At 37.6% G+C, this 27,134-nt stretch overlaps 1 protein-coding gene across 3 annotated transcripts; it reads right to left on the reverse strand.

Moving 5' to 3' along the window:
- On the reverse strand, positions 1-26,872 carry DHX29 (DExH-box helicase 29). Of its 3 annotated transcripts, none has more exons than XM_072859691.1 (27): positions 26,645-26,872; positions 24,548-24,621; positions 23,610-23,723; positions 22,923-23,052; positions 22,433-22,536; positions 21,639-21,764; positions 21,076-21,202; positions 20,629-20,790; positions 19,878-20,043; positions 18,649-18,772; positions 17,630-18,226; positions 16,756-16,899; positions 16,486-16,662; positions 15,715-15,855; positions 14,085-14,229; positions 13,747-13,867; positions 12,709-12,793; positions 11,998-12,086; positions 11,279-11,407; positions 10,458-10,533; positions 9,544-9,768; positions 8,512-8,648; positions 7,752-7,845; positions 6,720-7,022; positions 5,223-5,354; positions 3,014-3,110; positions 1-2,235 (listed from the first exon to the last, which is right to left on the reverse strand). In XM_072859691.1, the coding sequence occupies exons 1-27, from the start codon at positions 26,832-26,834 to the stop codon at positions 2,180-2,182; spliced, it is 4,065 nt and encodes a 1,354-aa protein (XP_072715792.1). In that variant the 5' UTR covers positions 26,835-26,872; the 3' UTR covers positions 1-2,179. The 3 variants fall into 3 exon arrangements, with proteins under 3 accessions (XP_072715792.1, XP_072715791.1, XP_072715793.1); XM_072859690.1 differs by having other exon boundaries at positions 22,394-22,536; XM_072859692.1 differs by lacking the exons at positions 20,629-20,790; positions 21,076-21,202; positions 21,639-21,764; ... (3 more) ...; positions 24,548-24,621; positions 26,645-26,872 and having other exon boundaries at positions 19,882-20,016.
- Positions 26,873-27,134: the final 262 nt, after the last annotated feature.

Raw genomic sequence — 27,134 nt, forward strand, 5'->3', positions numbered from 1 at the left:
GAGAAAGTTCATCCACTCAAAAGAGCACAGGCACAAGAGTTGCTCACATACACTGCAGAAGCAGAAAGCCAGTGTAGTCTTTGTTTTTTGTTTGTTTTTAATTTTAGGATAACTGTGCTTATCTGTACACCACAGTGTGACCTGTTTCATTTGTTTTGCAGAAAACTGTTGCTCACTCAAGAGAGTATGCAGTTTCCTAGTTATTACAATATATCCCCTTAATAACAACTGAGAGACACTATTTCTTTGAAGGATTACAAAGCAGGGCACACTAGAGGAACACAATGCCTCTGAATTTCAACATTACCATACATAAATGGAACAAAAACTCTCTATTCATCACACTTAAATAGGGGAGAAGAACTCCAGCACAATTAACACTTTCACTAAGATTTAGCCATTTAAAACCAACAACTGATAAATGAAATTCAAATCCAAAAGAAACAGGAGCTTGTGAGTTGCTGAATTACGGAAATGTATTTCTAAGTCATGTTTCCAAATGATACAAATAAGAGACCTCTACTAGAACAAAATCTAGGAACTTGTTCAGGGTGTAGATTTAATTTTTATCTACAAGGAATGTAGTTTGCAGGTTTATTTCTATGCCTCTGACATGAAAGAACGTGTCTGGGAATACAGAGTGCAAAATTGAGGTCTTAAGATCAAAATTTAACTGTTTAAATGCTTCCTTGCATAAGTGTTGTATACTTTGGAATAAAAAAAAACTTCCTGGCTCTCCTAGGAAACCAGGACTACAACTAGTTTATCACAATTCATTAAAGGATAATAGATGTGATCACTTCTCCCCTCAGAGTTCTTAGCAAACTACTATTAGGAGAACTTGCCTCTTCCAGAACTGAGTGTAGAGTAACATGCACAAGCTGGTTTACTTTCAGCTTATGTTCCTCAGCATGGCAATACCAGTTCTGCTATGATAGCCTAACTGGATAGCTCCATGTATTTTGCATTTTCATCCATTTTCCTCAGTGCCCTTTCTGTACACTATTAACCTCTGCTTTAACCTCTGTATTAAATCAATTTTTTTAATCTGAAAAATACAATCTTCTGCACTATGCCTTTGTCTGCACATACAGAGTTCCTACTTGACTGCAATTGTTTAATGGCAACCCCTCCCCCCCAAATATTCCTCATTCTTGAAAGCTGAGTTGGTGATCTAAAATTTCACTTCATAATTCTAAATGGTGTAGATAGGTGGAATGTAAGAGCATCTGGTTCCTTAAGTTATCTGGTTAAGGAGTATTCAGTATAAAAGAAATAAGAAACAAAGGAACACAGACACACAGACCTTAAGGAGCAAGTGATAAGAGAATAATGAAGACCAGAAGGCTTCAGCCACTGATTGACGAGCCATTAAAGGAACTGCTCTGGCATAGCCTTGAAGAGGGTCAACCTGAACTTTGGTCAACAAATGGGGAAAAACATGATCATCATTTCAGGGGGCTTGCAGGACTGTGCAAAACTTAATATACAAAAGGGACAGCAAAACTTATTACAGCAGCAGGAAGAGACAAGGACCAGGGTGAATAGGGAGGAACAAGCGTGAAAAAAGGCAGAGGATGGGGAGGCGCTGCTGGTCAGTACACTTGTCTAGCTGAGCACCTGATCACAGCAGTCCATACTATCTTCTGATAAAGCATCTTCTTAATGTAAACCATACAGAAAAATGAAGACATCTATAAGATGTATTGCTTTAATACTGTAAATTCATAGATCAAGAAAAATTACCACTTAGGAAACCCACATAAGAAGTGTTTGTCTTCTCTTTACACACATCTAATGGAATTCTACTCAACTGAGATTCAGGACCCAATCTTTAATCATTACTACAGTCTGCACTACCAGTGATGGTATGATTAGTACATTAAACAAAAAAAAAAAGAGGATTTGGCCACAGCCATCTTTATACTGAAAAGAAACTGCTTCCATCCATCATTTGTACAGTCAGACAAATGACACCAAATGTATTGTGAAGGTTAAACATAGTCAATGTTCATCTTTAAAAATGATATAGGCAAAGGTAAATCCTATGCAAAATCATGCAGTCTTTCCACATCATGGCTGGTATCAACCACACTAAGCATTTAAATACTTTCAGTTAATGTTGGAGTGTATTTCCCCTGCCATTACTGAAGATCTGGTTTGTTACTGATTTCTGGTTTCAGTTACCATTCTCTGTTTTTATCAGTTCTTTGATGATGTGTAAGACCTTGTCATCTAGGAAAGAAAACAAACACAGTGAATGGAAAAGAGTGAGCTTAAAAATGATTCCCAAAACCCAAGAAAATCAGAAGCCAAGTCTAGCTCTCAGCAACTTAAAATCTTAATGTTTTAGGCTATGCCAGACTCTAAAGCAAAACAAGTGATTCCCATTTGCAAAGAAAAAGGGCAAACAGTATGTCCACAGTACTTCATTAGAAAGTTTATAAAACCACTCAACAAGCTGGTTGTGGCCATTTCAGTATTTCACAAAAGAGACTGAGAAAGTGGTGGGTTAACTACAAATACATTAGCACACAGGAACTTCCTTTCCTCCTCCTCCCCTACAATATTCTTTTGAACATACAATGTTCAGAGTTTAAGTTGTGCTCCTCTATGCCTTACTTTGGGGGCCAACATTTAGTTCCCCATCATTAACCTAAACTGTGAGACAACTTGTGTAACACTTAAAATGCATACATGCCTGAGGTTAAATCACACACAATCTCACTTCTGTTTTGAGACACAGACGTCACCATTACTACCACTACCTTGAGTGTTGTTATCAGGGCTATCTTTAAAACAGCAGTTGTGCAGATCTTCATATATCTGGGGTGAGCCACACAATATACGTAGGATTAGTAATGACTTTTTGTATGTCTCAAGAGAATGGAATGATATTCAAGTCACACTAACCCTAGGTTAGTGTGAGGATGCACTGTACTAACGCTTCCTCAGATTTGCCACAAGGTCCATTTAACAAATAGTCATGTCAGCAATGCAGTAATAAAGTTACCTTCAAGTGACATTTTAGGATTTTCAAGCTTCTTCTTTAGAACAGACTCAATGAGAACTCTCAGCTGTTTGAAAATCACTGCTATCTTTACAGGAGCCTATAAAGAACAGAGAAGACAAACATTTGCATTACTCAGACATTTGATATCAAAATACAGATAAAAAGATTACCTTACATATAAATAGAAGTTTATAACAAGATTCCTGCAAACATGATGCATATACATAGTTTTAAGCGTATGGATAGTGTACTCAGGAAATGACTGGGCTTACACTATGCCCTCTTATCTTTAAGCACCTGTTGTTTGTAGCACTACAGCCTAAAGAACAACAGCTCAGGAGGGTAACTCAGAATATGTTCCCACACATATTATGAACAACCAGCATAGGGTGAAATTATTAATTTACTAATATCCCACTTACTCTAATTGCCTTTTTCCAAGGTATAAAAGTACAAATTAATTTATACCTGAAACAAAATATCTACACATTTCCCTCTCAGGACATCTGCCTGGCCTGAGAAAGCAATCACAAACCGCTCCTAAATCTCGCTAGGAATTTGTATATCTAAAGCTGAAGCCTTTTCCAGGAATCTTTCATTTTATTCCTCCCTATTCCAGTCTTTATTTCATTTACATACTGCCTGTGGTACAGTAAGTAGCTATTATGGAAAAAGCACAACATGCAACATATTCTGCTTAGCATCTCAGTAGAAAAATAGAAATTCTGAAATACATTACAAGATGTAATTGGCCCAGCAACTGCACGACCTGTAGCCACCCAGGGACCATAAAAAGTTCTCCAACAAATACACAAGGGTGATAATCAGTGAATTCAATTAGATTGTTGCTTGCTTGCATCAGCGTAGTGCAAAAAACTAAAACGTTTTGTTGCTTATAGTCTTCCTTGAGTGTAACAGGGCCCACAGGAGCACAGAAAATTGTAACCAAGTAGCTGGCAGGCTAGCAAAAGCCAATGTTTGCCATTTAACAGAATTTATAGAGGATTTTGCCATGTCACCTGTTTTAATTTTGTCTGCAAAAATACGTTAAGAAAATGCATTCAGTTTTCCCATTCCTAAATGAGCTGGCTTTGGCTGGGATAGAGTTAGTTTTCTCCATAGTAGCTAGCATGGGGCTAGGTTTTGGATTTGTGCTGGAAAGAGTGTTGATAACAGAGGGATGTTTTAGTTGTTGCTGAGCAGTGCTTACACAGAGTCAAGGCCTTTTCTGCTCCTCACCCCACCCCACCAGCGAGGAGGCTGGGGGTGCACAAGGAGTTGGGAGGGGACACGGCTGGGACAGCTGACCCCAACTGACCAAAGGGCTACTCCATAACATATGGCATCATGCTCAGCATATAAAGGTGGGGGAAGAAGAAGGAAGGGGGGGACGTTTGGAGTGATAGCGTTTGTCTTCCCAAGTAACCGTTAGGCGTGATAGAGCCCTGCTTTCCTGGAGATGGCTGAACACCTGCCTGCCCACGGGAAGGAGTGAATGAATTCCTTGCTTTGCTTGCGTGCGCAGCTTTTGCTTTCCCTATTAAACCGTCTTTATCTCAACCCACGAGTTCTCACTTTTCTGCTTCTCTCCCCCATCCCACCAACAGGGAGGGAGTGAGCAGCTGTGTGGGGCTTAGTTGCCAGCTGGGGTTAAACCACAACACCAAATAAAACTTTTTCACCTAGAAAGAAAAAAACCCAAACAAAAAACCAAGCACCCCACACCCAAGCAAACAGGTATTTTCCATTTGGATTTTTTTCTTTCCCAAATACCTCTGTTTGGACTATAAAGCAAAATAGATAGTATTTTAAAGATAAATATATAGTTACATGATTATAAGATTGTAGGAAAGGGTAATATAAAATAGCTGAATTTTATATTTTATAATCTGTTTTCAGTACCAGCTCTATAAACCAAAGTTTAGTCTATAATGATTTCCAATACCTTTTCTGAAGGAACACAGACTTTCTTCATGAAGAGAGAGGGAACTGATCTGTTACAGGCCACATATTACAAGCCTATTCTTTTGAGTGTGTTTTGCTAAGATTTCATTACATGTATATAAAATTTCCTATCATCTCCTTTAATTCTCTCCTTCCTTCTTCCCTCTTGTCTTCATCCCACGTATATAGTGTTCTGAATTAAGCTTGTACATCAACTGTGTAATACAAAAGCCCATGGAACCACAAAAGGTAGTTCTCAACGCACCTGAAAATGGATCCAGCCATCAACTGTCAGGAGACACTCCCGATGCTGGACTTCTATATCCCCACCAAAAAGCAAAATGGGAAAGGGGGATATTAAAGTGGTCTCTCTCAAATACACCTTAGTGTACCTCACCTGCATATAAACAAACACAAGCATTAAAAACAACAGCAAACCCCAAATCACATAAAATCTGTAACACCAAATTTGACTCCTACTTTTAAAAGCAAAAAATACACTTTTTTCCTTTTAAGATCCAATCAACACAAGTCATTGTACACAGAACAACTAATGGCAGTTTGTCTGCCCTAGACCACATAGAATACATCACCTCTAAGTAAGTGACAGGCTTATACACTACTAGGAACTTAGCTACAGCCACATTTTTCTTGTTAAATTCAAACAGAAAGGTAATGTTAGCCTAGTGCTGTTCAGAGAAGAGACATCAAAACTAATAAGCCTACTAAAGTAAAAGGCAGGTAAAACTCTTCCGTTATACATTCTTCTTAGCAGCAGCTGGTTTGTCAATCTATCTATATCCACATATGCACATGCATGTGGGCACATGTGTAGACACATACAGAGTAAAATATGGGGCTCAGCATATGCTAATTCTGGCTTTGGAGCCTCTCACACATAAAGACAGAATGGGACGGAAAGGAGTTGCAGTGGGAGGAAAGGAAACAGAGATTGCATCTTCACACAGAAGTGCAGGCTTTGTTTGTTCCACTCTTCATTGAATAACATACCTACCTTAGCTACTGTCTTGCCCTTATGCTACAAGGTTACTGGGGGCAGGAAATATTTTCAGCTTTCAAAAAAATACTATCACTTCATGTGCATTAAGAATTCTAATGTGATTGCCTGCTTCTCTACAGTGAAGTTGGCCATTAAGCAACTCCTGTCAAGGTTTTGTTGTACCAGAAGAGTAACTAAATATAAACACTTGAATTTAGAAAATAGCTGACAAAATTTTCACTTGTGAGGGGGAAGAAAGTGACAGGAAAAAAAATGCAATTTACTTAGGAAGTTCAGCAGTCAATTACAGAATTGGCTATTTAATTTTAAGTTATTATTGGGATATGTGAGACCTAAACCAAGTTTCAAAACCTTAGAGTCTGCTTAGAACAGTAAAAAAGAAAAAGCACACTTTGAAGTGTTACTACTACATATTACTGCTTGAAGTGATCATATTAAAATCAACAGCACTGTATTAAAAAAGTCCATAATACTATTCAGTCAAATGACACACAGAAAGGTACTTTCATTTATAGCTACCAGTTTAACCACGACCTGATTTGTTCATGATGTTCAGCCTTAACTTCTTTCTTCAGCACTCACTTGACTCATTTTTATGGACTTTAGGATCATTAGATACTGAAGACTCTTAAGATGAATAAGGCATTCAGATATACTTTACACTGGTGTATGTTATTTAATATTAGAGGCATAATTCCACCTTTACACAAACTATTGCCTACATTCACAGTTTTCACTTACCTTCTCCTGGTAAAGGAGCCATCCGTATGTCTGTAAGTCTCGATTTACAGAGGAGGGATGCACTTGTGCTTTACCCTGAGCAGTTTCTACCATGCAAGCCAGCTTCTCTGTAATATCCACAGACTTTGTATATATTATTTTTCCTACGTTGTCATACAGGCCTGCAGTCAACACAGCTTTAAGAAGAGCTATTTCATGGAGAGAAAGGGATTGTGTGGCTCCATTTCCATCCCATCCACATTGTGTTGTAGGTGCTGTGAACCCTGCTGCTCTGACCACTCTTATGAGTTCTTGCTTCACATCCTGAAATTAGTAAGGTATTAGTAAAACTAAATTTAAGAAGGTACATAATCCACTCCATCAGCGAGCAATGACACTCCATCCCAAATATTCATGCTCTCCAGGGGAAAATCTCTTACTAGAAAAACACTTATTTTCTGCAACCACTTTGGAATCCTGGCTGCTTCTATGAGAAAAACATTATCTGGAATATAGGATTAGATATATGGTACTATATATACTGCAAATACTAAATCTCTTACCTGTAGTTAAAATAAAAAAAGATACATTTGCATCAAAGATCCACTTCTGCTTAGGAGAGCTCAGTCACCCAAGCTTAAACAGGAAAGACCAATTAAAACATTTTCTCACTAAAAATAAAAGGCCATTTACATAAGTTTATGGCTCACTTTTCAAACTAACTGTTACTGGACCTGTTCTTTGATATCAAGAATAACACAATCTAAGTATTTTAATTAATAAGTTTTGATTCTCTGGTGGAAGTAAGGACTAGCTTCTCCAATGGCAGTGACTGCAAAGATGTATACCAACAAAGTGTGCATATCAAAACTCAAATGCAGACACAGCTACCTCGATTGAGGGTGTGCATTTCATCAGTCCCTAGCAGTCCACTTGTTTTTGTCTTGTCTGCATAGTAACTGTGATATATCACCTCTTTAAAAGGACGTGACATTTTCAGAGGGAAATTTTAACAAATAATTTTTGAGTGCAGAGCATAATTATTTGGTTTACCTCCAGAGTTAACAGTGAAGTCCTATTAAGGAAATTTCTTCTGCAATAAGTCATTTCAGCACGATACCCTCCTTCTTGTCGAGCCCTTTTCCACCTAAGGAAAAAAATCCTATCTTATTACAACAAAAATAATCACATCAAGAGTATAAAAATATGAAAGTGGTAGTAAGTTAAAAGGCAATACTGTGTTTTGGTCAGTGTTCCCCACTCAAAACTAGAAATAAGTGGCATTAATGAAGATGGATGCTGCTGGTCTAAGAGCACTCCTGAACATGCCTGTAACAAACTTGACAGATACTAACAAAAAATAGAAGGTAGTTTTCCCTCAAAAACTACACACTTTCATCTCTCTTGACAGTTGAAACAAAATTCAGGTGTGGTTTTTGAGACTTAGTGATAATATCCTAAAAAGAAAAAATATGTACGTCATTTTATAATATATACATTTGTACTTTCTCAAATACAGAACATTCAGGTCAGCATACCACAAAAGAGCAAACAAAATACTTCAAACACTAGGATAAACAGACACAGTACACCTCTGTGTGTGTGCAAGCATAGTTAAAAGGATTTAAAGGATAAGGTACTAAGCAAGCTATCCTTTTGTGTTACAATATTTGGCAATCTATTGTTATTCTGAATGGGGAAACTTCGGGTGCAAGCAATTCAAGAGAAGACACTTACTGAGGATTCTTTACGGAACCACATTACTTAAGTGTTATCTGCATCTAGCTATAAGCACAGGAGAATTATAATTTACCCCAGATAAGCGTTGTAGATTGTTATATGGTCTGAAACTGCCATTGCTAGAGATGATTTTGCAAGATCTGCTTCATCTTTTCGACCAATTGGTGTAGTAAATGGGGATTTTTCTGTCATAACAGCAGCCAGAGTTGCCTGCAATTAGTAAAGTACAAATGACGTAAGAGTATTTTATTATAAGCTTACAGGTTTATCATACAAATAGCTTTACATTTTCTTTCACAGTAATTTTTAATGATACTTTATCTTCTACTAAGGAAAACTTATCACCGTAAGAATTTCCTACATAGAATTCAGAACTTACTTATATTAAAGACATTGCTTATATAGTGCCTTATATACACTGAAAAAAATACTAAATCTCAAAACTCACAGGAAATGGCTTGTCAAAGGGCAGAGCAATACCCGATAGGATACAGTGCAGGTCAGATTAAACAACTGCTTTAGATTAAACCACATTAACAGGAAATATTGAGAGAACAAAGAATTTTAACTTTCAGTTTTCAGCAACTAACATACCCACACTTCCTCCTAATTTGCAGTATATTAAATTGATTAGGTGAAAGTGTAAACTATGCCACAGTCTTCATATAATAAGTTACCATATCAATTACTTTGCAATAACTTTACATTAGCATTTTCTTGGCCCACAAACTGTGGGGTAATCCAGATTGGTGTAACACACATGTAAGAGGGCTCTTTCTGTAAGTATTATACTCCCTGGATCATAACAGACAGAACTAGAGACCAAGTCTGACTATCCCCTTGTGAATAGTACCTAGGAGTTTAGAATCACAGAATCATTTAGGTTGGAAAAGACCTTTAAGATAGAGTCCAATCGTGAAGAACACTTAAATTGTTCCCCTCCATGATGTCCAGGTGCCCTCATCCTAAAATAAACATTTTAACTTCTTGCATCATCCTTTCAAAATACCATATTGCAAGAAATCAGATTAATTGTAAAAAGTTAACCATTTCTATACTTTTTAAAACTTATATATATATATATTTTTATTTTTTTTTAACTCACCACAGGATCCAAGCAGCCAAATATAGCACCAAATATAAGCATTTTGCCAATCTTTACATTGACAGGAAGGGCTGCAAGGTGCTGGCCCAATGGAGTCAGCCTGGGCTCGTTTAACAGACAAGCCCCAATCTTCCTCAACAGGTTCATTGCATTACCAATTACTTGCTGCTGTGGTGGGTCTAATGCTCTGGAAAGGAAATCTTCAGGAGAGCCAAGATTGCATTTCTGTGGAGTAAACAGGCATATATTTCATTATGAAAATTATTATAACAAACTTTTATAGTAGCTACAAAGGAAACTAGAAAGCTGTTTTTGCGATCAAAAGCCCACATTCTCTCCCCCCTAAACCAGCAACTTAATTCCCAGAACACAGACACACCCCACATTAAGTTAACAAAACTTCATTGTTTGGAAGGACTTTGTATGGCATGACCACTGATCAGAGAAGCATGTTACCAATGGTCACAAGTGAGCAGGAGACTCTCAAACCTGATGAGATGCAGTTCAACCTGGCACTGATTTGCCAGGTTGCTAGTTTTCCCATGTATACCCTACTCACTCAGGATGGAGAGAGAGGGAACGGAATTGCTTCCTTAAGCAGAAATCAGTTTGAAGGCTATTTAACTAAGTTTGAATTGTCACTCTGAGGTAAACTGGAATAGTATAGTGTGCTATTCTCACTCAGCAGCATGCTCTGGATTTTCCAACACAGAGGTATTGGGTTCCCCCCTGCCCTGGTGAGAGAAGCCCCACTAACTACACTGGATTAGGGCTGTCCTAGCAAATGTTTTTAGCTAACAAGGTCAGTAATTCCAAAACCAAAACCACACAATAGTATGAAGGTGTAATTCCTCCAGAGGCACATGTAATATTTTTAGCCAACAAGGTCAGTAATTCTAAAACCAAAACCATACCATAATATGAAGGCATAATTCCTCCAAAGGCACACGCAATATTTCTGGAACAGAATATTCCATGAAACTTTCAAACCTGCAACATCACAAAAACATAGAATCACAGATACTGTTTGTCCTTTGAATTAAGGTGTTTGTGGTAGCTTGGAAAGCAAGAGTTTTAGTGAAAGAGATGGAAAGGCAGTAAGACCCCGATTTTCAAAAGAAATTCTTAAAATGCATAGCTCTCAAACAGAAGGTGTTGCATGTGGCTAAAACACACTTCATTGGTTATTTCAAAATACTTTTACCTTAACTGTTTCGCAGCTGAAATTTGCTTCAGACTTTCAGACAAGCAGGAAAAAGGTTATTCCACTGCAGTAACAGAAACTAATTCTGCAGTGCTGTATAACTTGCTATTTTCCCCATCCCTTATCCATAGAGATACCACTTCAGAAACCTACAGATTTGTCTGATAAAAAATTCAAAGTTCAGGAGGTAAGGTTTGTGTATATTTAATGCAAGGCAGTAGGTGTTAAAAACGGATCTTCTACAATACCTCGGTACTGCACTTTTCCTTTAATTATGAATTTTTTTTTCTAAACACTTACATTAGAGATACTAAGAATAGAATTTACTTTGAAATCGTGAAACAAAAAGACATTATAATATTTTATACTTTATTCATATGATATTAAAATTGCTTGGCTTTTTTCTCAGTTTAATCTTTCCAGTTTGCAGTAATTAAAGTGAATTTCAACAAGACTTCTTGTTTTTGCACAGAAAAAAAGACAAAGATATTTATGTGATTTACAAAATCTTGCTAACTAAGTTTACAGTACCTGTCTCTTGTGTACATTCGGAAGCAGAATCCATCCCTAACACGCCCAGCTCTTCCTTGCCGCTGCAGAGCGCTAGCTTTACTAACAAAGGTCTCCTCCAGGGAACTCATCTGACTACTTTCGTGATACCTTAAAAATTGTAAAGCAAGTGCCCATTCAGATTTCAGAATTAAAATTTTGATGTATACTTAACTTAAATACCAGCATATTGATAATATATCTAGATAGTATTTATTTGAAAATATTATATTTAGTTTTGAAAACTAAGCATACTTGGGGAAAACTGTATATCACAGAACCTTGGATACAACTCACTAATGAAAGTGTAAAAATTGGAAAATGAAAGAGCTATTGTATTATTTCATATCCCTAGTAATGGAAAATTGTTCCAACACATTCTGTAGGGCTTTTCACATTTAAAATGGACAAAAATGATTTCTAAAAACTGAGATAGTATAAAAAGGATCTACTTTATTTTTAAACCACTATTTAATAATGATTCTCCATATCTATGCACAATTCCCCTTGTTGTTCTTCACACCATTTGAAAATCCAAAGATTTATCCCAAACTTGTACCTAAACTGCAAGCTGTTCAATGAGCTCAGCACATTTTTTGTCCAGAACTGTAGTTTAATAAGGATACTACAAAATTCTTGCAGTACTAGCCTCCAAACATTTACAGTAATCACAGTATGATTGATTAAAATCAAACTCTCACCTATTTTCTTTTGTTCTCCCAGTATCAATTACAAAGACAACATCTGGTATCGTAATACCTGTCTCTGCTATATTGGTTGCCAAAACAATCTGAAAAGTAGTAACATAACAAATAAAAGAATTATGGAATGTTTGTCTAACAGCTTTCATCCTTTTAATCAATATTATAGAATAAGTTTGGTTAAAGTTTTTTACCCAGAAATGTTTCTTTAAGTAATCTGACAAAGCATTAAAAGCTACATCACTTGGAAAATGGTTTAGTCTTCCCCAATTACCAAGGAATCAAAAGTTAAGTGAGAATTTTGCATTCACTTTTTGTTTTATAATCCATCAAAATTACTAGCTAGTACCTGCCAAAATTGGTCAACTTTTAGTTAAATAGTTTGGCAGTAAGTAAAATACTATTTTCCTAAATAAAAGCTATACTTACTGGTTAACAATAGTTAAAATACAGGAAAGCAACAATTAAAGAAGCTCTTAGAAAAATATTAGGTTTAAAAGTTTGTCTGATTGCTGTCAAGATTTTCACAGCTTGCTAGCTTCTATCTGTTACAGAGCACCAAATTAGAAGAATTATTTCTTTGCAGTGAGAAAATTCCAGGAACAACTAGTTGTTGTGTAATTCTGTATGATTTGATTTTAAAACAATTCAGAGTTGCACCCACATAGTTTCTCCTTTCAGTGGTGAACTTTGCCTTTCTGAATATCATACCTTTCTAATACCAAGAGGAGGTATTGTAAATGCAGCTGCTTGATCTTGAGTTGAAAGAACAGAATGCAAAGCTATCAACCTGTGCCTAGAACAAGAAATTACAGTAATCAATATACACGTACCAAATTAAGATACAGGAAAAAAATAAGACCAGAACAATGACAACAGCTGGGAGAAAGCAACTAGAATGGACACTTGAAAGAGTAAAACTTTGTATGATTAGGTATGAAAGCCTGCTTCAGTGTTTTATTACAATATCAAGAAAGGATAACACCATTAGTTAATAGGGCTGTTCTATTGGGTAATATGCAGGAAAAATACTACTACTACAGAACTCTAGGTTAATTTACATCAATAGCCTAGCAAAGAAGGGAAATAGGTGTCCATGAACCCAAGTTCTTTACATTGCGCTTCCAAGACAAGGACCATTACTGAACTTTGCACAGAACTATAACACACATGCAACTTTCAGCTAGAGTAATAAAGGCCTTCAGAGATGAGACAGCCACAGAGATTTGTACTTTCCTTCTCTTCTAGACCTTGACATCTCAGTCCATCTATGAATCTTTAGAATTTGACTGCAAGTGTTTTTATGCCATCGTGTTGCTAACTTTTAGTTACCCACAAAATAAATTTCGAAACTATCTGTCACTACAACCCTATGCCATTTCTCTTAATAGGTTACTGTCTCTGGATATCTTCTCAGGAATTAGTCACTTCCACATAAACAGTAAGCCACAGAAAGCTATATTGCAGATCTGGCAGCTTCCATACCCTAAGAAGTGGAAAAGAAGTAGTCAAGTGCTTTGTGATTAAGTAAGTTTGTTGAAAAATAAAATCAAAAGAAAAAAGTTACTATTGTACCATTCCTAAGCACCTGTCATTTTTACTTGTATCATTTTTAGATAATAAAAGTACCTTTCTAGCACAAACAGCTCAGAGGTATAGCTCTCAGTTTTCCTTTTCAAGAATAGCAGACCTTAAAATCCAACAAACATTAAGTTAAACTATTAACTTTATAAAAAATATCTGCATTACCTGTTACGCAAGTTAAATCTTCTGTCAGTTGAAATTAGATCATACAGCTGTTGGATATGGGCAAGGCCTGGTAAAAAGATCAGCACAGCACCCTCAATGTTCTTGAACTGGGGACTTCTATCTGGAAAGTTACGGTACAGGCACATAGTTAAAACAAACATGCATTTGCAAACAGTTTCACTTGAGAACACAAACTAATTCTGGGCCCTGCAGTAAACACTTTTTAGGACTTTTCACATAAGAATGAAGTCAAGTACTTAATTATCAGTAGAAAGCACTGGAAAGTAAGTCCAAAGGACAGCCCCAAGTATATAAGCTTCTTAAGAAGTAGACTGTACCTAAGTATGCAAGCAACTCCAAAATAAGTTCAAGGTTGATCTTGTAAGGGTTCATATAGAAGATAGCTTGCTGTGTACGACTGCTATACTTTGCATAGTAAGGAGCCAAATCGATACCAGATCCAGATTGGACTGGGACATACTCCTAGAAAAGAATAGCAGAAAAAAATAATTTTCTCAGTGTTTTAGAAGAAGGTAAGACAGCAGAAGGTCAATTTGTCATTCACTTAAATTAGGTTTCTTAAAACGGAGATTGAGATAAGACACATTTAATTGACTAACTCCCCACCAAAATCAGTGTGACCTAAATTAAGACGGACACCTACATAACATGGGTATAGGTATCTACCACTGTTAAACAACATCCCAGATTAAAAAGTAAAAATTAAAGTCTGTGCAAGCAGTACTATACAGTCTGTTTTACAAATGAAAACAGTTCCCAGGTCCATATCTGGCATCCAACTGGTATCAATTCAAAATGGGATAATGCATTGGCTACTCTTCTTTCAATACTCCTATTTTGGGGTGTAAGAAACCAGTCTCCCCTTTCTCCTCTCCCTCACCTCACCCTTCTCTAATGGTTGCAATGAAAGTTAAGAGTGAATTAGGTGGCAACTCCTGCAGTGTTTTGGAGCAGGAGGAAAGGGGGAGGAAGGGAGAGTTAGCAGAACATACAGACATTGAAATTGTTTGTAAACATCTTCCTGATACATACTTAGCATAAGGCTTCTACGTTAAGTGGCACTATTGTAAATTATTTCATTGTTAATCAGTGCACTTCGAGAAGCTTGCCACCACATATCCTTCTGTACCGAAGGCTCAACAGAAATAAACCACAAAGATGAAGGAGCACTCAGGAGAGCACTTGAGCTTCAACTAAAGGATGCTGTTGTGATGTATGGGGTAACTACCACTCTAGGAAAAAAGCCAGCAGAGCACACAAGAGTATATTTTTCAACATATGCATCAGTGTTTGATCACGCCAAGCTAAATGGTCCTGCAGAGATTTTGAGAGCGCAAGTCAGAGCAGACAGGTATCTACCCAAAATATATACAGTCTAGATGAACAGCCTAAGTTGCCTAAAGTGAGATGGCATTCATATACTCTTTCCTTTAAGAATTTTGATTGACAAGCACATACAGCTATCACTGCAGAGTACCTACAGGATTAACCACAACCTGCTAAACCAAAAAGCTCTACACAATCTCATGTAAATCACCTCATTTGGCATGCCAAGTTGGAGGATCTTGTGAGTTTTTCAGCTAAGAAGGATATGGCCTTGCCTCTTTTCTTAGGTTCATTACTTAGGAGAATTCTTTGGGAGAAAAAACTTAAATGCTTTCCTCTGCTGTTGCTTATAGATCTAGAGCTGGGAATCTGTACAAGAGAACTCAATGTCAAATATAGCAAAATCAAGGAAGCTATAAAGGAGTTGGAGAGACAAACATAAAGGTGCAGCATTAATAAATATTTGTTTCCACTCTAGGAGTGCCATCATGTCTGTCTTATCAACTGAAAGAATATTTGATATTATACAATTAAATTGCATTTAATAAGAGGAACTAAAATGATAAAAATAATTAAAAATTATCAAAATTTCCAACCCAAAACTAGAAATGCCTATTTTACCTGATACTTTGTAGTGCCGCCTCCTTTGCTAGTAACGTTTATTGTTACTTCCTCCTCCTCCTCCAAGAACTTCTGACAATATTCTGAGTCTTTCTCCAGAACATAGCCAGTTGCTTCAATTACATCTTCAACATGGAAAATCTTTAGTGAAAATTCACAGGAGAAATACAAGGCATGTCAAAAACTAATCAGTACGTTTTTCGTTTTTTAAAGCTTACATATAAAGCTAAACAGGGCATGCCCTTCTCTTTTAAAGTTGTAATAGATCTTGCAGATTTCAACTTAATCTTTCTTATGATTTTTGAAAACCTAAACTCAGAGTTTAGGTTTTCAAAACTTAAACTGCTATGAGTTTATTAATGGGCCTCTCCACATGATCACTAACATTGTTTACCATAGCCTATATAACATGCATGAGAAACAGACATAAGAGTGTAATGACAAAGTTGCATGGGGAGCAGGGGGAATTCTTTAATGCTTTCCTTTCTACCTAGGTTGAATAGACAAAAACCAAAGGGTCACTGATGGACTGATTTTAATCAATAATAAATCCACCAGAAAAAAAAATAGTACAACCCTGTGCTTCAAAGCACAGAAGCTATTTTATATTTTCAAAAAGGAAAAGGGTTACAAGTCCTTGAAACACATGTTTAAGATACGTAGTTTTGGTAAGAAAAAAGTGATATAGGTATTTCCTAGAGACACTAACCAGGCAAACACTGTATACATGCATACAAAGTCTCTTGCATAATCAAAGAACCATTTACCTACCTCAACAGGGTAACTCCTCCCCGAGATCCTTAAAATGGGACAGTGTGAGAAATAGCTGGAAAACTTCTCACTGTCTACAGTAGCACTCATTAAAATCAGATGCAGGTCCGAACGCTTATGCAAGATCTCCTTCAGAATAACTAGCAAGAAATCAGACTGGACACTTCTTTCGTGTACCTAGAATTAGAAAAACATATCTATAGTAAGGCTTTAGTACAAGTCAAGGCCCAGAATAACTATAGTTTCTGCAGAATAGTAAGAGCTGATAACCTCATCTACAATAACATGAGATACACTTGAAAGAAGACCATCTTCTTGAAGTTTCCGAAGCAGGACACCTGTTGTACAGTACAGAAGTCTGGTTGCTTCTCCTGTTCTTGATTCCATACGGATTTGATATCCACACAGGGAATTCTTTAAAAAAAGATATTAAAAATATAGGAATAACTTAAAATAGTATACAAGCTAGAGATATTCAAAATGAAGTGAAATTTAAGCACTGTTAGATTCAGACACTGCACAAGTTGCTAATTAAATCACATGGTGAATGACTACCACACTTTTTTTATACATGCACTTTCCTTTGTTAAGAAAGGGAAAATACACTGAAAACCTGAATTTCTCCAGAGTAGCAAAGAGCTGCTAAACTCAGTGTTCTTTTCAGGGTTCTTTGCAGTCCTCAAACAAAAATATTTTTGCACAAACAGACTACCATAAAACATACAGGACCTTGGTTTTCTTCAAATAACAAAATAACTTATGTTGGAAGGGGCCTCTCTCAAAGCAGGGCCTCACTCAGAGCCAGACTGGATTGCTCAGACCCTTATTTAGGGGAGTTTTCTCCATCCTTAATGATAGAGATGCCACAGTCTCTGGACAATCTGCTCCAGTGTATGACCATCCCCATTATGAAACACTCTTGCTCTTTATCACCCTCTAAGGATTTTAGAAGTCATATATGGATACCCAGAAGTTCACAGGTAACAATGTGGAAAGAAACAGCTGACATAGCAACAAGCCCTTTTCAAGAGAAAATAACATGTAATTATTTGGTTGTGTAAGAAATAATGTTTTCACTTTGTACCAACAATTCATCCCCCTGTATTTGATCAAGACTAGAAAAAGAAGTTCAGACACATCTTACTTTTCCTCCTGGTCCTGATTCGCAGCCTAGCTCTTCACAAACCCTGGTTGCCAGACTCACTGCTGAGATTCTTCGGGGTTGTGTGCAAACAATATTACATTTATTTGATCCTTCATCTAGCAACAAGTCTTCTAACAAGAAATGGGGCACCTGGGTACTCTTTCCACTGCCTGTTTCACCAGCCACAACAACTACTCGATGTTTTTTAAGAGTTTCTACAATCGAGTATCTGTGCTTAAATACAGGTAACTCCTGTCTCTCTTCCAGAAGCCTCTGGTATCTGGAGGAACTTTGCAGCTTTTTGAACAAAATCCTTGAAGGTTCCAAATTATCTGTGTCTGAGGTCTCAAGGGAGAGACTGCTGAAGTCCTCATCAGAAACTAAGTTTTCCCAGGAATCTTCAGGACCTTCAGACACTTTTGGTTGCTTTTCAGATTGTAGCTGTTGTTGTTGTTTGAGTTTGTTTAATAATCTAGCAATAAAGTTATCACGAGGTTTGTTGGTTTCTATCTTGTTTTCTTCTTCCTTTTTCTTTTCAATATCCCTCCATTCTAGCCAGACATCTCTGTAGGTAGGAGGCAGTAACTGATGAACTGACTTCAGGTGGAAAAAGCAGAAAAAAAAACTTTATGTACTACTTAGTAGTACCACTAACATTTTATGTGTAAATGAACTTGAGTGGCAAAATATATGACAAAACATTAAATAGGGAGCTATTTCTAAATACAGAAACTATGAAAACAGTAATATAAACCTCAACAACACACTTTCTATTTTCAACTGGCTTGCATTCTTTACAACCCTTAAACAACAGTTTTACTATCAAAAAATTTCCTCCCTGTATGCTGCAACACATATGCATGATTGTAGCTAAAAGCAAATGAACATATAATACAAGCAAAGAATTTAATGGGAAACACTTCATTAAACTTTTTTTAGAATTTAACTACAGATACTATAACAAACAAGTGCAGAGGCAGATTCCAGGCTAAGAACAGTAATATTGGTGAAAATCTTACTTGTCCTTTGGTTAAATGATAGAGCGCCAAAGTAGCAGCTAGATGTTGTGCTTGCATACTATCTTCTGTCACGATTGTAGGACACATTGTCATTATATCATCTGATGATTTGGTAATCCTGACCCTTAAAGACAAATTCATACAGGCATTTCTCTTAGTTTGTTATCTATATAAATAGCACACCTGTTAGTGTTTTTGTTTAAAACATAAGAGTGAAATTCAAATAGAGAAACTAAGCTAGATAAACTTAATGTTACTCCATAATATTCTGTAAACAGAAACAACCGATAAAGTTTGATTGACTAGCAGAAAATTTTCAGCAGCAGATTCCAGCAGTGAATTTGTGATTTTTTTTCTCTTAACAAATGTGTTAATTTTCTTCAAAGCAGAAAAGTACTTATACACACACAGATCACCATTAAGGTTAATTGCTTTGGAAGAAGGACTAAATACTTGTTTGTGTGCTTGTAGCTACTTAGCATAGATTGAGATGACAGTTAATGATCTACTGAGATGCCAACATCTGTTTAGCGCATATATGCCAGTCAGACCAGCAGTAAAATTTCTCATATTTTCTTAGGGGGACAGGGTATTCATAGCTTTTAACTTAAGCAAGAAGACTAGTTCTTTTACTCGGTTCCTTCAAGAAGCATTACTCATTTGTAATGCCACGTCTACTTTTTTTGTACATGACAATACTCTACTTTATACCACTATATTATAGACTCATTTTCTAGAAGAAACTTAATTTCTAAAAGAAACTGATACTGCACTGTTTTGGTTACAAAACTTATGGCAGCTTTCATACAAATTTCTAACTTCCACTTCATTTTAAACAATCCCCAAAGGGTTTTTGGTATTCATATGCTTAAAACCTTTGATTTAATGTATTACTTTGAATGAGAATACCAGAAGTTAACTGTCCAAATTTAATCTCACAGGTTTGCCTCAGAACCTTTCAATCAGCAGTACAGAATTAAAAACAAATGCCTTATTTATGGGATCATTCACTAGAATCTTATTTTTGCAATAGTGTCCAGTCTAAGCATTACTTTTGCAGAGCTATCCAGCGTGAAATACCTCCCCAGTGGACTAAAAAAAAAAAAGAGAGTTTGGGTTAAACACACTATATTCATATAAATCTGGATCAACATGACAAGACAGAAGTAGCCAACACTTATTTTTAAATGAACCAAAAGAAAAATGTAAAGTTTATAGGAAATACATACCTACATTTCCAATATTTTCCAACTGGAACCTTTTCAAAAGCAGGATTTGGACTCTTGGGAAAATTCTTCCTGCACCAGTCAATCAAAAATTGTTTTGGAGATTTACCAGTCCAGCTTCGAGCACTATAATCAAAATTTCTTATATCTAGTGGTTCCTTCTTTTTCACTACAAGAGCAGAAAGACACATTTTAAGTCTCCTAAAATTTATTTGACATTCCTTTGATAGCCAAGAATGTTTTCACCTTTTCTTCAAATGTATTTTTACTAGAGAACAGTATTTTCTGAAATGTTTTGCAGAAATACTGGTACTGATACATGACAAATTCCTGCTTTTCCCACAAAAGTATCTAGCAGGAAATTAATTACAATATTTTGTTTACAATCTTTGATCACCCAATAATTTAAGAACTTTCACTAAAGTTCGGTTATTAGAAAATAATGTAGCAGCTTGAAGGTTCACAATGAAAATAGTTTTAAAAGATGGGGGTTACAATGGAAACAATAACTAGCCCTACAATTAAAAAAAATCAAAACTTTAGACATGACGGTATAGCAAAAATAGCTTTCAACATCATCTGCTAAAAAAAATACAGATCCTTTAAAGTCAGCTTGGTCAGCTAGGTAGTCCACCTTACTTTCCCACAATCCAACCTTGATGACTCAGCACTGCAATACAACCTAGAAAAACAAGAACTAGTACTGGAAATTTCTAGTACACTTCAAGCTTGTACTGAACCATTTCCAACACACCTTTGTCTTCCTTTGCAGCACCATCAGGTTTTTCAAGCAAGCTCAAATTCAAAGTGGTTTCTTGAGGCTGAGTTGAGGGGGTTTTCTTCTTTTCATTTTGTTGTTGGTTTGAAATCTTCAGAGCCAGATTAAATACCGGATGTTCTTCAAGTATTGCCATCTCTGCCAGAGAAAATGACACAAATGAGCATTTATTCTGCTAAGCATTTATTCTTTAAAAAGAAAATATCAATTATATTAATTGCTATTGAGCACCCAAAACCAAAAGTAGTGAAATATTACTGACTTTTTAGAATTTGACCCACATGGAAAGGATAGACTCAGGAAAGCCTGCAACTCACAGTGGCATAAAAGACGATGAAATCAATTCAATCTGACTCAGAGACTTACTTGCCTAACAAATACGCAGGCCACAAAATAAAACACAGGTAATTTGCATAGCTCTACCTTGCTGAATTCTTCTTATTTTCTCCTGTGCTACCTTCTGGCCTTGCTTGTCTTTGTCTTGCTTGGAGATGCTTGCTTGTTCTTTTGCTTCTGAAAGCTTAGCGGCCAGATGTACGTACCTCTCATTCTATTTCAAACAGAATTATTAATTACAAGTTGAATATTGTACAGTTGTCACTTTTAATGAACTTCATAATAAAAGAGTGGGGGTCTTTTGTCCTTTATACCAAGCTTACACAAAGGAGGAACAAATAGTTTTTACATAACTAACAGTCAAAACCTCTCACAATTTGATAGTCACTTTCCTAATCTTACTGAGATGTGCTTTAGGAATTTTTCCTTTCCAGCACAATGTATTCAATATTTTGAGCCCCTTAAAAAAAGGAAAGGAAAAACAATTTAGGAAAGGAGACACATTTCCCCTTCATTAGCCTGCAAATGTAAAAATAGATAACAAAAAAAGTACTCAACCCCCAATTTTTAACAAAATAGATCCACCACTTGCAGATGTGCCAGGCATATCAGTTTTTGAAAGACTTCCATGAAGTGTTATTCTGTCTTACTGGGTCAAACTTTTCTTCATCTGTCTCTTTCACAGACTCATTCTTCTCTTCATCACTCTGTTGCTCAGCATATCGCAAAATCCATTCCTTCATACTCACTTCTTTCTGTTTCCCTGCATTTGTCTCCTAGGAAGAGCAATGAAAATTAAAAGTAATGATAACAGTAAGTGAAAACACCAATGCTTTTCTCTGTCAGTATTTAAGAACTATTGCTTAAGATTTTATATATCAACTAAGTTATATGACATAAATAACACAAAAACCCACGGAGCAAACTTCTCCAACCAGGGTAAACATCTCACGATACACTTACATAGATCTTAACACTTGAACGATTAAAACTGCTGTAAGAAAAAGAAAAAAAGACTTTTGCAAGAAATCTTTTCTATTTCTAGATTTGAGATTCAATAACCCCAGAAATCAAAACACTGCAAGTATGCAGGCAAACTTAAACCCACACAAGTACGTAGAGAGTGCCATCTGTAAATAAACAGAATGAACCCATTCCAGGAGAAAATTAAGCTATGCTTTACTACAAAAGTGAGCTACAAAGAGCCTTCTAGACTTCACATGAAAAAAAGTTACCTTCAAATGACCATTCCACTGAAGTTAAAATAATGTGGATGACAATTATTAAGCATACCATATTTTCAGAAGTTTTTCATGTCAGTGTTGGAAGTCAATGCGAATTCTATATTTTAGAAAACTTTGTCCTCTCTTCCCCCCAGTAAATGCAAACTAATTTCTCAGATTACCTTAGTTTCAGGGCCATTTTCTTTCTTTTTGTTACCTACTAAGCGAGGTGGAGGTTCACGTTGTGACACAGGAGAACAAAATTTTGCTCTAGGTTTCTGTTGCTGTTCTTCAAACTGCTGGCTAAAGCCTTCAGGCAAGGCATCTTCAAAATAAAAACCCATGTCATAGAATATGTCAATAATAATTACTGAAAATATTTTAAAGTGCGTTGGGAGACAACTAGAAGAACATCAAACAAAAACAGCATGCCTGAAATAAAATTAGGCTTTAGCATTTAGGCAAGTCAGCATTTGCTTGCTGAACTTCCATAAAACTCTAAGAGTAGGAATAAGAGGTCTACAAGACTTCATACATTAAAAAAATATCCCAATAGCAGTCAGCAGCACATCTGGGAAAGGAACACTGTGATGACTACGAGTCTTAGTGAAACAACGTATTTAATTACTACTATGAAGCATTCCCATGCCAGAGCAGGTCCTATTGCTCTTCTGTTAAAAACTGTAGTCAATTCTCTGTCAGCATACTCACCATCAGGAAGGTTTAAACAAAGCCAATCAAGTGCAGAGTGAAGATCACCACCATATAAAAGTGTATTTTTCATTGCTTCCTCAATGTGCTCAGTCTTAAAAGAGAATCTCTGTAAAGCCATGTACACATCCTAGAAATAAAAAGGTTAGAAAATGTTAGGATTTAATCTAGCAATCTAATATAGGCTTGTAAACTCCTATTTCCCACGTATCAGGTAACTGGCATTAAATGAAAGTAAACAGCATAAATTAATATCAGAAGGCTGAGTAGAAAAATCCTGTTTTGCATACAGAGCTTATAATAATTTTATTGTAAAAATGTATGTATAAATAAATCTACATTCCAGCCTCTGTACAGAACATGTTTTCTAGTTAGAAAGATAAACCTACAATTTTCCAGCTATATGGAACAAAAAATGTAGGAAACATAAAACATTCAGATTAAGTTATATGCTTCTATCCTGTCTGAAGACTCTGATTTTAGGTACTGAATGCATAAAGACATCTCTCTCCTAATAAGCATACTTGTCAATTCCACTGACTAATCATTAACATAACTACTGGAGAGCACGCTACACTGGCTTCTACTACATGCAGAAGTGTAGTAGAACACATGATATGAGTGACAAAAAAAGAAACTGTTTATTCTAAATAAACAATGGTCAGAGAACAAAACTTTAAACTCTACCTGTAGTTTCTTAGCAGTAAGTCTTCTGGAAATCATTCCTTTGTCATCATTTTGTTTTTTATGGTCATTGATTACATCAATAATCCTTTTCTCCAAATTACCATTTATCATTACCTGCACAGAGAAAATTAGTTGATACAAAGCAAAACATTTACATTTTTATGACATTATCAATGCTCTTCACAGCTAAGAAACTAAGAATGCAGAAGTCTCTCTGCCATTCAAATCCCAGCTTTTCCAGCTTTCCATAAGTGTGGTAAACATTTCTTACGAAAGGGACATGTTTTTTCTTTTTACTTTTGCAAACTATATGCTTTTACTTGAAATAGGAGAGTTCATGCCTTATTACAGAGAAGACCCATTTACATCTTCAAGAAAATTTAGTATGTCAATGGAAATACTGTAAGGGGGGGAAAAAAGAAAATTCTACCAGAAAGAACAAGGCCTTTTTCCTCTACCTACAAGAACTGGTGTAAAATAACTTGATCATCAAGATACAATCTGTGACACTCTCCTTTTTACCTGGCTTAAAAAATAATTTTAGTAAAACAATAAATTTTATTATTTTTAACACTTCTAAAACATGAACCAAGCTTTGGTTGCTACTGAGGTTGTTATATAAAATCTGTATTCTTCCTCTGACAGTAAGAAGAATCCATATGCACAGCAGAAGTCCAAACATAACTCTTAATAGTCCTGCATGCAATGTATCATTTGTTACTTAAAAAATATAGACGTTCTCTTGCCCTGTTACTTTACTCCTATTTCTTAAAGCACACTCAAAATCCCAAACACATCAAGCTCAAGACAGTTAATGCCTAATACATGAATGTAGTTTACTTGCATAACATAATACTGAAGAAGAGCTGGAGAAATATTTACTCAGCTAAAAGAGTACTATGAAAACCAAAGTTGTTTTACCTAAAGAAGATACTCACCTTAAGAACAGATTTATCTAGATTTGCACCAGCACTGGAATCTGTTGTTGAACTAAAACTGTAAGTTTTTGGACCTGCAAATAACCATCAATTACATAAGCAGAACACAGAGGACATTGTTTACAGTAGCTAAAGCAGACCCAACATAATACAGGTTAGTGCAAGCAAATATTACACTAATTTGCCAGGAACATGCAGGTACATAACAACAATAAGGATAATCAATCATACAGAAAGGCCTTTGAACAAGGAATAGTGAAGAAGGGTATGACTCTTAGCAGACAAAATATAAAATCCCAGGTGGCACAATGAGAGGAAATGGGACTGACTGCTCGCTCTCTCTCAACACTGGAACAAGCAGTGCAAAATAGGAAAGCTAATGGCAGGTTCAAAACAAGTAAGACTGTTGAGGTTCTTTTTATTACAAAGTGCATAGCTACATAATGGAACTCTTTTCCACTAAAGCTGTCATACTGGACATTTACCGAAGTCCAAGAGCAGACAGGATAGCTCTGTAGTAAAGAAATCAATCAATCATTGAAAAAACATTGCATCTGGCTCAGGAAGACCCTAAGCCGCAACTGCTGGAGGATGTAAGAGTACCCTGTGGAAGTATTCCTGCATGTCTGACCTATTCTTACCTAGGTATCTGCTTTTGGCCCTGTCTAGGAGAGGGCACTGGGTTACAGAGGCCTTCGGTCTGATCATTCTTAAATACCTTTCATTGAGCAGCTGTTAGAAAAATATTAATTCACAAAGCTATTTGTTGTCATTAGAATGGTTTGGCATCTCACAATATACAGCTTGATGCTGGATTCCATCGTTTTCAGAACACACATACTATTTCTGGTACTGCACAGGTAAAAAGAAGCTGAGCAACCTCACAGCTTTCACCACCTCTCCAGGCTGCACGCCACCCCAGAGGGAGCAGTGCTGTGCTGCAGGAGGCACTACTAAATCCCAGCAGGCCGGACAGCTCATCCATGCTGGGCTGCCTGCAGAGAGGCTCTAGGGGAGCCCATTTTTAGATCAGGGCTGGGTGTAGGTAACCGCATTTCAGAAAAAAAAAGTGGTCACCTCTGGTCAGGAACTACAAGGAGCACTTAGCACTCACAAGCTAATCACTGGCACTTACTGGTAGGCTGTGCAACTACACAGTATTTAGACTAGACTAACTTACACTGACTTATTTTTCACCACAGCAGACAACCTGGGAGAGAAGCAGGATAGTTTCTCAAGAGGACTGAGCACCATGGTGTTGGAGGAGTGGGAAACATGAGAAATACATTTAGCAGAGCCCAAATTTGTAAAAGCATACTACATGAATAGGTTCAGGAAGTTTAAGTTTATGGATTGCAAGATTTTGTGTTAACAAGCTGGAATCTCAAATGGCCTGGCCATTGCATGATTTCCTTATGGTCTGCAACACAAGCTGTTACTGGTGTTATAAGGCATCTGAGCTACCTCTGGCAAAGCTGGTTTATTGGTAACAGCCATCTCACAGTGCTACATAATGATAGTTTTTCAGGCTGTACCCAGAACAGTCATCCCTCAGCTCATCCAACACTGCTGAAGTGCCTCCAGCCCTGGAACTGCTCTGGACTTTTTTCATGACTCACAAAAAAATATCCCAAATCCACATTACGTTGGTTTTGAGCACATATGGAACGAACATCTACAAAACAAGCTCATTACTGGGAAGGCGCCACACCAACACTTGGTTCCACAACAACTGGCAATAACCTAATGACAAGACATTCTGTAACTAACACATCAATGCCAACAAGGCTCATCTGCTCCGGGACACCCTAGGAAGTGAGACGGGCTAAAGCCACGCCCGACCAACCCCGTGTCGGAGGGATTTCAGGTGCCTCTCTCGACGCTCAATAACGTAAAGCCTTTCAGCAAGCCTCTTCCCGCAACGCCGAGGCCCCCAGGCAGAAGCAGGCCGCGCCCCCGGGGGCTCCCTGACGAAGCTGCCCTCCCGGCCAGCCGGAGCACCCCTCCACCGCCTGGACCCTGGACCCCTCCTCCCCACGGCACAGCCGCCCCCGGGGCTCCCTGGCCGGGGCCGCCTCACGCCGCGGGGCCCGCTACCTTGCTTGACACGCGGCTCCTTGGAGGCGGGAGGCGGCCGCGGCGCCGCTCGGCTGCCCCCCTCCGTAGCAGCAGCGCCGGCCGCAGCAGCGCCGGCTTCGGCAGCGGCTCGAGCCCGGGCAGCAGCGGTGGCGGCGGAGGCGGTATGGGCCGCGCTGCCCGCCCGCTGCTTCTTGTTGCGGCCGCCCATGGCACCCCCCGCCCGCACCGGAACCGGCCTGCCCCCTGAATCCGGGCACCGCGCTCGGCACCGCCTGCCGCTCCCCATTGGCCGGTGCCTCCCGCTTGGCACCGCCCTCCGTTTCCCATTGGTCAGCGCCTGAGGGAGAGCGCAGTTCGCCTCCGCCAGGCCCCCGTGGCCTTGCGGAAATCAGGTTCCGGGGCAAGGGCCACCGCCGGCCGCGGGGGGTTGTGGGAAGGGTTTGCCTGGGGGCGGTTGTGCGCTGAAGGGAGGGTTACGGTGCCCCAGTGCTGGCGGGGAGGCATCGGG

Source organism: Ciconia boyciana, chromosome 4 (genome assembly GCF_034638445.1).
Source record: "Ciconia boyciana chromosome 4, ASM3463844v1, whole genome shotgun sequence".
In the NCBI taxonomy this organism is placed as follows: Eukaryota; Metazoa; Chordata; class Aves; order Ciconiiformes; family Ciconiidae; genus Ciconia; species Ciconia boyciana.

Bases quoted from the DNA above. Each gene is read 5' to 3' on its own strand.
- DHX29 (XM_072859690.1), bottom strand. From the start codon at position 26,834: ATGGGCGGCCGCAACAAGAAGCAGCGGGCGGGCAGCGCGGCCCATACC. The intron at 14,230-15,714 runs GTAAAATAGGCA...ATTCTTTTCTAG, and splicing joins GCGGCACTACAAAGTATCAG to GAGTATGTCCCAGTCCAATC. The intron at 12,794-13,746 runs GTAATGCAGATA...TTCTTGTTCTAG, and splicing joins AGATTTAACTTGCGTAACAG to GCACAGGTTGATAGCTTTGC.